General features: G+C 42.7%; 1 protein-coding gene across 5 annotated transcripts in view; it reads left to right on the top strand.

Moving 5' to 3' along the window:
- GRM1 (glutamate metabotropic receptor 1) overlaps nucleotides 1-12,142 on the top strand; it is a 169,621-nt gene that overhangs the window by 1,593 nt on the left and 155,886 nt on the right. For 3 of the 5 annotated variants that reach the window (XM_082215208.1, XM_082215212.1, XM_082215211.1), the window contains exons 2-3: nucleotides 8,056-8,202; nucleotides 9,828-10,725. In XM_082215208.1, coding sequence (XP_082071334.1) covers nucleotides 9,963-10,725 — 763 coding nt within the window. In that variant the 5' untranslated portion in view covers nucleotides 8,056-8,202; nucleotides 9,828-9,962. Of the gene's footprint in view, nucleotides 1-8,039; nucleotides 8,203-8,244; nucleotides 8,608-9,827; nucleotides 10,726-12,142 lie in introns of those variants that run through there. The other 2 variants (XM_082215209.1, XM_082215210.1) reach the window with 2 other exon arrangements.

Raw genomic sequence — 12,142 nt, 5'->3', positions numbered from 1 at the left:
TATGCTTAGATCGGCGAAGCTCCGTCTGAGTCTCCGCCCCTTGCGCACCAACTTAATATCCTAGCCCTGCTCCACCTTTTCCGCCTGACAGTTCTCCTCTGGGTCCCTCTGCCCCCCTGGGTCTCTTCCTTCCGGGATTCTTCTGACGCTGACCCCCCTGACTCTCCTGTCTCCTTGCGCCGGGCTTTAGGACCTGGCTCCCTTTCCGGGCTGCCTACTGCGCCACCTTCCTGTGCATTTGAACTTGGCGCGCACGCCCAACCTTCCACTTTCCGTCTAACCGTCACTTCGCTCCCCGATGAAGGTGTGGCCACTCCTGACTCGTGCCCTCCCTCCTGTTGCGAGCTGCCAGCGCTTGCTCCCTGGCGCTCTTCCTCTTTCCTACTCTCTGGTGGTGACGTTGGTCCCGATCTCCAACTGCTCCCCTCTGAGTCCCCTCTGGCTCTTTCTTCCTGGGGTGTCCCCCTAGCCTCCCCCCTTGCCCTGGCCACTGGTGCTCCTTTTTGTGAATCTTCTGATTCACTGGAAAGACTCGGAGATCTCGGGTCGTCGTCATCACTCATCCTTTCTTCTGCCTCCTCCCCCTCGCTCTCTGTTTCCTCCCTTGCCCTCGCCTCTGCTCCTGAACCCCTGACAGTCATGAAGAGAGGTAACAGCCCTGCAAAATACCAAGAGAAAGATGAAGTTACTAAAAACAAAACCCCACTATTTCTTTAAATATTGGCTTAAAAAAAATAAAACCTCTCCAAAAATACTGGAGAATTCTCAAAAACAAACAAACATAGGTACAGTACATTTTCCTCAGTGCATGGAAATGAGACACAGTTTTCTCCAATAATAAGTGCTTTGCAATTTGAAAAGTGTAGATATTTCAGTTGTATTCATGAGGCAATTAACGTATTAATGACCACTAAACAAAATGAACCGAAGAAGCACAGGGTTCTCTCCCGCTTTTTCATACTGTGAACTTTCTGAAGGCTCATATTTTAAATGCATATCTAAAACACATTGATTTAATCAAAACTTTCATTTATTTTCCAAACTGGGCTACCAGGTTACAAATAGAGCAGCTCTGCTTTATTTGTTAGGCTGCTCAAGATTGAATGAGGCGCCTTAGACTTTCGCAACCTCATTTTTCAAAAATAATGGGAGTACTGGATGGTCTGCACTTGAATGTCTGATATAATTTAATGTCACGGCCTTGGAAAGGGGATCTTAACAGAGCAGCCCCTGGGTGGCAACATGTGGACAGATGTGTCACCCACCAACACAAACCCACGAGCCTGTCTTGATTGTGATGACTGCAGATTACCAAGAATTTATTTAGCAAGATTAGTTAAAGAAAGGAATATGACTTTGATTTCTCAGCAGATGGGATATATCATTTAGGAAATGCTGGATCCTTGCTTTCTTTAGTGGACTTGCTTTGTGCTGTGTGATAGGATACAGGGGGGACAGAAGTATCTCTGCACTAGTAGTGGCAGGCCATTAGTGGCCTGTTTTGGCTTTGACTTGGGGAGACTGATCTCCCCCTTTGCTCAGTTGGTCAGGTTAAGAGTATAAAAAGAGTCCTGCTGGATCAGACCAGTGTCTCATTTGGTTTGGCCAACCAGATGCCTATGGGAATCCCACAATCAAGACCTGGTTAAGTTCTTAAGGGAGGAGTTGGACAGATCTAGAGAGACAACTTCTCCAGACCTAGAGAGACTTGGCATCTCCAAGTAGGGCTGAGACATTCTCCTGCCTGGTACCTGGCCTGGAGAGCCACTGCCAGTCAGAGTAGACAATACTGAAGTAAGGAGACCAACAGTATGACTTGATAAAAGGTTTTAGCAGACCCAACCATTGTTTTCATGCCCTGCCTGCCTTGCTACTGCTAAGCTAGAATAAAGCAAGTTGTGACCGACTTCTCCCCTTCTGCCATCAAGGATGTCCTGTGTAATTTCTTTCCTCCATCTAGCTACTCTCCTCTTTGCCATTGTACAAATAACAATATGGGTGAATCGAGGGGATATTTGAGCCAGTTCAAATATTCGTTTGTTTTCCCTATTTTCCAGCCTACAGGCATCTATTTATGTATTAAACATGTTGTTACCAAGGGGATGCAGTATAAACCTTACATACCCCCTGAAAATGCAAGGGAGGGGGGTTGCTTGGTTGAATGCATTTCCACACTCAAGCTTCCCATTATACATAAGACTAATATATATCAGGCAGAAGGCTTCCAGTCTAGCTTTCCTTCTAATGCCTTAGCTTTACAAATAAGGGACATTTTTGCATAGGCACATTAATTCAAGTATGTGGTTCTCTTCTATCTCATAAAAAAACTAGTGTTATCTTGTGCACCTTCAAGATTGCTGTGATCTAAGCTCTACCAGTGTGAGCCAACCAGCCTTATCTATCCAAGCTTCTCTCTGTTGGATATTGTAAGAACACTATGACCCTAAGATTTAAGTGTGCATTGAAAAACCCTTTAGCTACCAAACTTGGATCTTAACTAGTCCTCTGCTAATGAAAGGGCTGCTTACATTCATGGAGGGAGCTGGTATCTAGCAGAGTATGGGGTGGTATGTCTTTTTTTTGCTCATCTCTCCTTTCCCCAGCAGTTGCGCAATGCTGCTGTGGAGCACCATTCATAACTCTCTGCGGCAGATTGGCAAGGGGAAAAGGGAGTTTACTGAAAGTCACTTTTCCACTTCCATTAGTGAGAGAGTCTCATGATCAGAATTCCACTCACATGACACTCCCACCTGCAGAAGCTTGCTTAGGCTGCACTCCAAATCCCACTTACCTGCAAGTAAGCCCCTTTAATTTAAAGAGCACTTGTTTCTGAGTAGACATCGTTAGGGTTGCAACCTTAGGATCTAAGTCAATGACTTGTGAGCAGAGCAAGGTGCTTCAGGAGGTGGTGCATGATTGCATGGTCCATGATTAGCCAGAACTCCCAAGGCAGTTGGTGTTCAGTTCACATATGACCCAAGACAGACCTATCTGAGACTTTTCCATATTAAGCTCAGAGTGGAGTTATGTTAGAGGGTCGAGGCACATTCCACAAGTGAAGATGAAGGACTTTTAATGGGGTTATGCTGTTCATATCAGTCACAATTCCAACATGTCAACGTGCTTTTTTCTCATAACCCTTTCTAAATTCCCAATATTTTATTTTGTTTGTTTTGCCTTTTAAATCAGCACTTAAACAACAACAACATAAGCCTTTTTAAATTGTAGGAGACAATAGGGGAATGTAGGGAATGTAGGGAAATTGGATGACCCTTTCTGACTTTTGTGATTCTGCTAAGATACATTTGTGCAATATATAGAAATGAAAAACTAGATATGGCAGGATACTGAGGGGTGCAAAGAGCAGCTGCTAAATATTTGATGCAGCCATTCTCTTCTGTGCTAAAGTTACTCATTCGTTGGGGATAGGAGGGGGAATAAGTCCTAACTTTTGCAGCAAATGGGGTTTTGTTGTTCGATGTCAACAATATGGAACGAGGGACTTTGATAACTAGTCCCAGATATATTTCATGGCAGGCTGCCAGAAGAGAGAGTGGCTGGCCTGATCTCTGTTGCCGCTTGAGTGCCATCATTGCTAATAGCCAGAAGGCAGTTCTGTAGATATTTAGTCAGCAGAGGTAAGGTGACATAAGGGGCCAATGTTGATTCCAAATGGCACTTTAAAACGCCTCTGATTCTGCTTTGACAACCCATCCTTTGGGTAAAAATCAAGCTTTCTTCAGACTCTCCCTACAGGCTTTGCTGGCTTTCAGCTCCCAATCCACCCACCTGTCAGCCCAGCTATGCACTATTTCGCTTGGCTGCCAGCTTTATCCATGAGCTTTATTGCACCTTCTCCAGACTGCCAGCGCCAATATATGTAAAAAAAGATAACAGGCTGTGTGGAGTGCACCACCCGTGATCCTCCAGCTGCTGCTGAACTACAACTTACCGTATATCAGCCCTAGTCAGCATGGCCAATGGTCAGAGATGATGGGAGTTGTACTTCAGCAACAGCTAGAGGGCTGTGGCTTAGCCACCCCTCTTATTGTCATTAATGCAAATATATTAAATGAAACCTGTGGCAAACTTCCACACCCTCCCTACACATGGAAAATTTAATCAATTTCAGTGGCATTATTAGAACTGCAGCCTTATTTTAAAATGCTCGCATGGCTTCCAATAACTCATTGAGTTCTGTGTTCATTTCAGAGCATCATATCTTCATGGTTTGTTGGGCTACCTTTGCACTTAGCAGTAAAGTTTAGTAGCATACAGCATATATTAGTTGTGATTCTCAAATTGGCAGCCCTTTGGATAGTCTCATATGCCCAGGGCAGAATATCATCCACACCAGGCTCTTGGTTTAAAGTGAAATTACCCTTAATGATGAAAGTAACTTGGGTTTTGAAAGAAGCTCAGGATTCTGTCACATTCATTAAATGAACCACAGGAGACACATCTCAGAATGGGCAAATTGGAATCAAAATGCTAGCACCTGTCAGCAACCTGGCTGCAGCATTTTGTCCCAAATGCAGTTTCTGAACACTTTTCAAGGGTAGCCCCACACAGTAATCCAGTGTAGAGGATGAGACTACATCAGTACCAATATAGTGCCCTCTGGATGTCGTTGGACTCCAACTCCCATCATCCCTGACTATTGACCATGCTGCCAGTGGCTGATGGGAGTTGGAGTCCAACAACAGAACATAATAATCTGCCTCAAACCAAGTCAGATTAACAGTCAAACTGGCCCAGTATTTTTTTTTACACTAACTAGTGGCAGCTCTCCAGAGTTTCAGGGTGAGATCTTTCCAGGCCTACCTTAACATTCTGGAAATTCAAGGTGGGACCTGTGTGCCTAGCAGATGCTCTACTACAGAGCTATGACCCTTCTGCATACACCTAGAAGGTACCACATTGGCTTCCCTTTCACTAGTGCATGAATGACTGTGGCAAGCAAAGTTCTTAGTTGGCAAACTAGCCAAAGATGGGACAAGGCACTCTTCGCAACCAATGCTACCTGCCTATCCAACAGCAATGCATCAAGGAATGCTCCCAAGCTAAGTACCTGATCTTTCACAGGAATCTCAACTCTATCCAAGACAGACTGCAAACTCAAACACGAATCATCAACAATTTCTGTTTAATCTGGATTGAACCTCTACCACATCTAGTCCTTCACACTCAGGGGCTGGCATATAGATACAGGGATGGATAAAATACTGTGACAAATGCAGGCAATTCACGAGGTAGTACATCTGGATGAACATAAACTATGCATTGCTTGAGAGAGACTAAAGCCCCTGAAGAGCATTGAAAACACACAATGTGTCTCAAGGTGCCGGATTATGCATTAAGATATATTTCACATTTGAAGATGCTTGAAACCACCATGAGATGAAAACTCCCTATTGGCTGAATCTCTGGGGAAGTCTGTGTGATTTGCTTACTTTAAAAAGGGTATATGGAATTCATAATGCTAATGAAATAACATCATGGAATTTATATTTCAGTTGAAGATAATATGTGAGGTCATTCAGCCTTCCTGTATTGCTGCGGAGAAGTGTTTTAAAACTTCTATTTATCAATAATCTTTTTGGAGGAAGCAAAATAACTATTACTTGTTTTGCCTTAAGGATATTCCTATCTCCCCAAATCATGCTAGAGATTCCCATTATAATCTTAAACCTGTTGCTCATTCTCATGAGTTTTGCTGGACTTCCAGGAGTCTACATGCTCTAGGCATACTGCAGTTTATTATAATACTTCTATACGTTCACAGATATATCCTTTGGAACTGAGTTAGTAATGCAGATTGGCCATATCCCAGAAACACCAGATTGTTTCTAGGTAATAGTTGATCTGGCAGTTCTGCCTCTCAGTCTCAGCAAAATGGTTCAGTCTATTGTGAAGATGGGAAACAACTATCCATATTTGGCTCTGTAAAAACTACGTCGTGGTCTTGGAGTGCTATCAAGCTGTGTGTGAGGGAGGTGATCCCACTTTTACCAGGGAGTGGAGGGATGAGACAGGACTCAGAATTGAAGCTGTGTAGATCAAATGGGTATCTTGTCCAAGTTGGTGAAATGGGGTATGTTAGCAGCATCCTATGGCTCCTGAGCCATCCTCCTAAGGAGCAGAAGCTTATCCCCTCAAGTATTAAAGGTGCTTTTGTTGTTCTGCAAATCATGGATGTTCTAGAAAGCATCCTTCACTGGATATTAAAATTGGGTTGTTGCATGCCTGTCAGTTTAGAAGTCAAATAAGGCCACTCAGAAGTATGTTGCTATGGTATGACTTTTACCTACTCAGGTGACTCCATATGTCTATAGATGTGTAGGTGTGAGCTTCTATGAGCTGAGAACTTCCAGAACCTATGGAATGCTGAGGTCAAAAGCATAAGATGTATGTGTGTAATTGACCTACCTGCAATATATGTATTTTAAAACAACACAGGTACTGTATGACAACAACAACAACAACAAATTTCAAAAAGAGATTAAAAATACTAGATTATTTCCACCTCATTGGCTAGAGATGTTTGACTTCATAGTCAAAGATAGAAATTCTCGCCTTTGCTGCTAACATTTGTTTGAGAGGGGAGCATAGCTGTCCAATCACATGTGTTCTAAAATCCTGGATTTCTTCATTGCTTTTATTAAGCAACTCTCACTTTTTCCTCAGGGGAGAATTTCCCTCTCTTAAAATAAGTTTCCAAAGATAAAGCACAAACCAGTCTGAAACTCTAGCCAGATACATCTTAATCCCATTATGTGGGAAACAATTAACTCATAAGCCGCCATTCATGTGTTGGTTCTGCAAAAGATTGATTCACTGTCCCCTGTTGTAGCTTCATGGTCTCTCTTGATTTCATCAATGAATTTGACCTTACCTCTGGGAATGTCTTCTCACATACGAACCCTGTTCTTTGAAATAAGCTGGTGAGACCTTACACTAGGCTTCCTTCCTGAAATGACACTGTGGGGCTTGAGGCAAGAAGGCTCCCCCAGGTGGCATTACAGCTTTGGAGTCTGATTCTCAGTAAGAGATGTCAGGCCACTTCAGTGATGAGATTTAGACTTAGAATGGATTTTAAAAACACATTTCCTTGCATTGCAAATGGTTATGCAGCTATTTTAGCCATGATCTTTCATCAGTTACTTTAAATCCCATTGTTTTAATTGTTGAGTTGGTTTCTATGGGATGCACATTACCTTGGGTGTCCTTCAGGCAGAAGGAAGATTATCCTTTTTTACCGAAAACATATCGTAAAGCTCACATGTCCACAGGTTTTGTTTTTTAAAAAATAATACTGGAACTAATGTAAACACAATGCAACACATAAATGAACTGTGTAAAGGTAACAGAGATAATACAGGTAGAAAACCATGGTAAATAAGCCCACAAAAAATGGTCCTTGGATTCTTGCAGTCGTCTCTTTGCACAAGGTGTCTTTGCCTTTTCAGAAGTAGGGCAACTATCAGCCCTGAAAGCGTCTAGCATTCCCAGTGGGGTCTTATTCTAACTTTAACTTTCATATAATAAACTAAAACACTAGAGTCCTTTAATTCAGTCTGTGTAGCAAGCGGGTCAATTGCCTTTTTCAGCCTGGTATTATTTTAATCTTACATGCCTCTTAGCATGCAAGCTTTAGATTCAGCTGGAAAAAATTTCCATTCTAGACAATTCATGGGATTTTGCTTTGTTCTGGCAGGGTTTTAATGCAATAGTAATTGGAGAATTAAATCTTCAAATGCAGTGTTAGAAATCTTCGCAGCAGGATGCAAATGTGCATGTCTGTCTATACCTCTGAAACCAGCCTCTCTCCTGTTTCTTATACTTGCTTGTGTGACTGGGAAGTAACGAATTTAAGGCATTGAAATACAGTCCAAACCAACATATATATGCATATATATGGAAAGGGAGGGGGGCCGAGAGCTGGTTGAAGAAGGGGAAAGAATGACTGATCTTTATGCATGAGATAATAGATGAGCCTGGAATGACCTGTTTCCACACACCCCTCCCCTTTCCCTCCTTCATGCGGTAAAACAGCGTTGAAGAAAGAGGGCAGTCGCGTACAGCCCATCTCCTTCGATTCGCCTGTACCAGACTGTGGCAAAGGGAAATGTGAACAGGAGAACTGGCAATGAACGCCTCGGACACGGAAAGGAACGACCAGTCTCACCGATTCGGATTCAGGTAGGTCTTGAGTTTCATCCTCCAAAAGGGACCGGCGCGAACCATAACGTTGCAGGCAAGAGAGCCAGACAAAAAGACCTTCCTTCTCCATTAGATTTCAAACGGATTCGGCTTCCTGTGACCAGTTTCTCTGGATTCCGTAGATGTGTGTGTTTGTGCGTGCGCAGGGAGAATCGGCACTTGCTTCACACAGTACGGTCCTTCTGCCCGCTTTCATCTCTCGCCTTTCTCCCCTTTCCTGTCCTTCAGAGATAATGGGGAGAAAGACCGAAGGAAGGTGGGTGGGGGGAGGTGGCAACTAGAAATCTGGCTTGCTTCATAGAAACCCACCAGCAGCGCTTCATTCCATTAAAAGCCTTTCAGAGAGAGGGTGGGGAGAAGAGGCTGCTGCAACTGGAATTCTCTGTATGTATTTCTACTATGTGTTTTCGGGGACTGGATAGTAGTGTGTGGGTGGGTCGGTGGGTGCAAAAGACCAAAGCAACGGGTGCAAGAAGTTATTGGGGCAAAGAGCGCGGCATGGGCTGCAGATTCTGTTGCACCGAACGGAGGAACTCGCTAGGGATCGGGTTGCCGTGGACGTTGTCCAGGGTGCTGAAATCCATAGCAATCCCTGCCCGTGCAACAGGGAGCCAAGGCAGCCGAGCGAAGCGAAGCATACCCGACTTTCCAATCAGCAATTATCTCCAACGAGCGGCCGATCGCCTTTTAAATCGCATTAAACTACTTAAACTCTAGCCGCCTGGCTTGTCACCTCTCCTGCCCAAAGTCTGCATGAAAAGCAAGCGGTGCCAGAAAAGCACATCAGGACTTTGCCTGCGGTTGCCTTAGTAACTAATATGTATTTCCCACAGCTTGCATAGTTGTCTCTTTTGTCCAACTACAGCTTTCCCCCTTTCAAAACCCAAAGATTAATCTAGCTGGGAAAGGCTGTATCTTGTAAGGGTTTTTAAGAATTCTGTCTTGACCTTTAAATGACATTTTCTTTTCTGAAGATTCTACACAGAAGCGCACACACCCCGTCTTTCTCAAGATGTTTAAACTAGCATAGTTTTCTTGTTCTTGACTTAATAATGAAGGGTTTTTGTTTTTTTTAAATCTAATTAAAGACATAAGGAAGTTCTCAAACTTGTAAAGGCTTTTCTTTGCTTTATGTGTCAGAATGCAGGTAACAGCATTTTGCCTTAGTAGATAAGGGATACCAATTTCTGCACATGGAGGTGGTTAGGTATAAATGAATATATCAAGTCACACACTGCACTCTGTTTATAAATGCAAGATTCTTCGTATATTACATATGCATGCATGCAACAAGGCATCACTACTTTATTGTGTGTGTGTGTGTGTGTGTGTGTGTGTGTGCGCGCGCGCAGACACCCACACTCACACCTACACAGTGTTGGTCTCAGTAGTATAACTGTGCCTTGTTACTCTCTCCCTGCTTTCTCTCCTTGAGATCTGAAATCGAAAGACAACCTGCTATTTGGATCCATTTGATCTGGTGTCTGCTAATATTCCAGGCAGGTGGGGAGAGATGTTCATGAAGAAAATGACCTTTACTGAGCTCTGCTTTGACATATTTTCAGTTGGTCAATGTGTTCTGTTCTTTTTTCCTATGTCAACAGGCTACAATTCACTCCTAGGATGACTTCTTTGCCCCTCCAGGCGATTTGCTTTAAGGGCACATTGTAATGGGTTTCGGAGGCACTTGAGAAGTAAAACAGTGGAGCGAATCTGCCGCCTTTTTCATATCTTTAACAATGTGCAGGCAGGAAGAGCCCGTGAAATTGGTTGCCAGAATCTGGATGGCTTCCTGCAACAAGATGATAGGGGTGCTGCTGGTGTTCTTCCCTGCGATTTTCCTGGAGATGGACTTTCTCCCCAAGAATGCTGGCAGGAAGGTTTTGATCTCAGGTGCTTCCTCCCAAAGATCAGTAGCCAGAATGGATGGTGATGTCATCATAGGAGCCCTCTTTTCTGTTCATCACCAACCTCCAGCTGAGAAGGTGCCCGAAAGAAAATGTGGTGAGATCCGAGAGCAATATGGCATCCAGAGAGTTGAGGCCATGTTTCACACTCTGGATATAATTAATTCAGACCCAGTCTTGCTGCCCAACATCACTTTAGGCAGTGAAATCCGAGATTCCTGTTGGCACTCCTCTGTGGCCTTGGAGCAGAGTATTGAATTCATAAGGGACTCTTTGATCTCCATTCGAGATGAGAAAGATGCTCTTGGCCGCTGCCTGCCTGACCCTGCGTATCACCACCAGGTCAGGGAGAAAAAGCCCATTGCTGGTGTCATCGGCCCAGGATCAAGTTCTGTGGCCATCCAGGTTCAAAATCTGCTTCAGCTCTTTGATATTCCCCAGATTGCATATTCTGCAACCAGTATTGACCTGAGTGACAAAACTTTGTACAAATATTTCTTGAGGGTAGTTCCGTCGGACATTCTGCAAGCCAGAGCCATGCTCGACATAGTCAAACGTTACAACTGGACCTATGTGTCTGCTGTCCATACAGAAGGTGGGTATAAAAAGAGAAGCTCATATTATTAATTGCTCTTGTAGAGCATTTCAGGTATAAATCACTTTGTAGTTTCAATCCAACTTTAACCCTAAAGGATTGGCAACATTATTCCAATTCTGAGAAACTGCTGCTATGAAGGAGTGACTTCATATCAGAATAGAAGAGGGTCTTGATCCTACTTCAAGGTTCAAGTCGAAACCATTTAACTCTGTTAGATGTGTACATTACTTATGGTATCTTCTTTCCTTTTGCTTTGAACTAGACTTTCTCTTACAACCATAGACAGCTCCCCACAGAACTTTCCTATAGTATAATGAGCTTTGCTAAACAAGCATATATAATAGATACATTTTGGCTCTCATCTCATTAATTTTAGCTCTCAGACCATTAATTATCCATGATTTTAGAAAAGATAAGAGAGCTGTACTGTACCTATACATTGCTTAGGGTGTATTTGTATTATTATTATTATTATTATTATTAGTAGTAGTAGTAGTAGTAGTAGTAAAGCTTTTTGGGGAATATTCATCTTCCCATCAGTGGGACAAGCCTCTATTGGTCTTTTATTAGCAATCAACTTTTCTCCTGAATCATGGACAGCTAACTCCCCAAAGACTAAATATTTAAGCATGACAGAGTGAAACTGTTAGCTAACAGCTCTTCTGAATCCATGCTCTTGAGATAGAAGTTGAACATCTAGAAGAGGAAACATGCACACCCACACTCACACATACTTGATATGTGTAGTGTTACTTTGTACTTAAACCAACCTTTTTACCTCTTCCTCACAGAGACTGAATAATTCCAATTTCAAGCAGTCTTTCATATCTAATTAAGTAGGTAGCAGATGTGGAAATCTACAGGCAAAGTTAATAATGGCATGAACAAATCATTCTCAAAGAAAAGTGCCAGCTCAGTAATGAAGTTTATAGATTTTCGATGAGGCAAGTTCTGCAGGCTTGCCTTGAAGAGAGGGAGAGAGAAAAAGATGTCTTTCATGTCAATTGTATTTTTGCTCTAGTGAGCACCAAGGTTGTTTTTAAAAATAAAATATGGGCATTTGACCCCTAGGAAATCTGCTATCTCTAGACACTAGACGGGCAGCAAGGATGAGAGCCAAAAATATTGTTGTTACATATTTCATAAAATGAACTGATGTGGGCAAAGATCTCTTAGCGTGCAAGTATCCAAAAGAATTAATAGTCATAATGTGTTGATGCTTTGTGAATTGCCAGATAATATTATCTTTTAGTGACTACAAGGAAGAAGTTTACTATACTTTAAAACTATAGTGAAGGAATTGGGGAGAAATGTTATTAGAAAATATAAGCAATAACTTATAGCTAGATCATGACAAATAGATAAAAAATAATTAAAGTTGTCCACTAGGGGAAATGTTCTACTTTGATATCTG

The sequence above is a fragment of the Podarcis vaucheri genome (genome assembly GCF_965113315.1).
Source record: "Podarcis vaucheri genome assembly, chromosome: 3".
Lineage (NCBI taxonomy): Eukaryota > Metazoa > Chordata > Lepidosauria > Squamata > Lacertidae > Podarcis > Podarcis vaucheri.
Note: the sequence above shows the minus strand (reverse complement) of the source record. Positions and strands in the feature narration are given on the sequence as shown.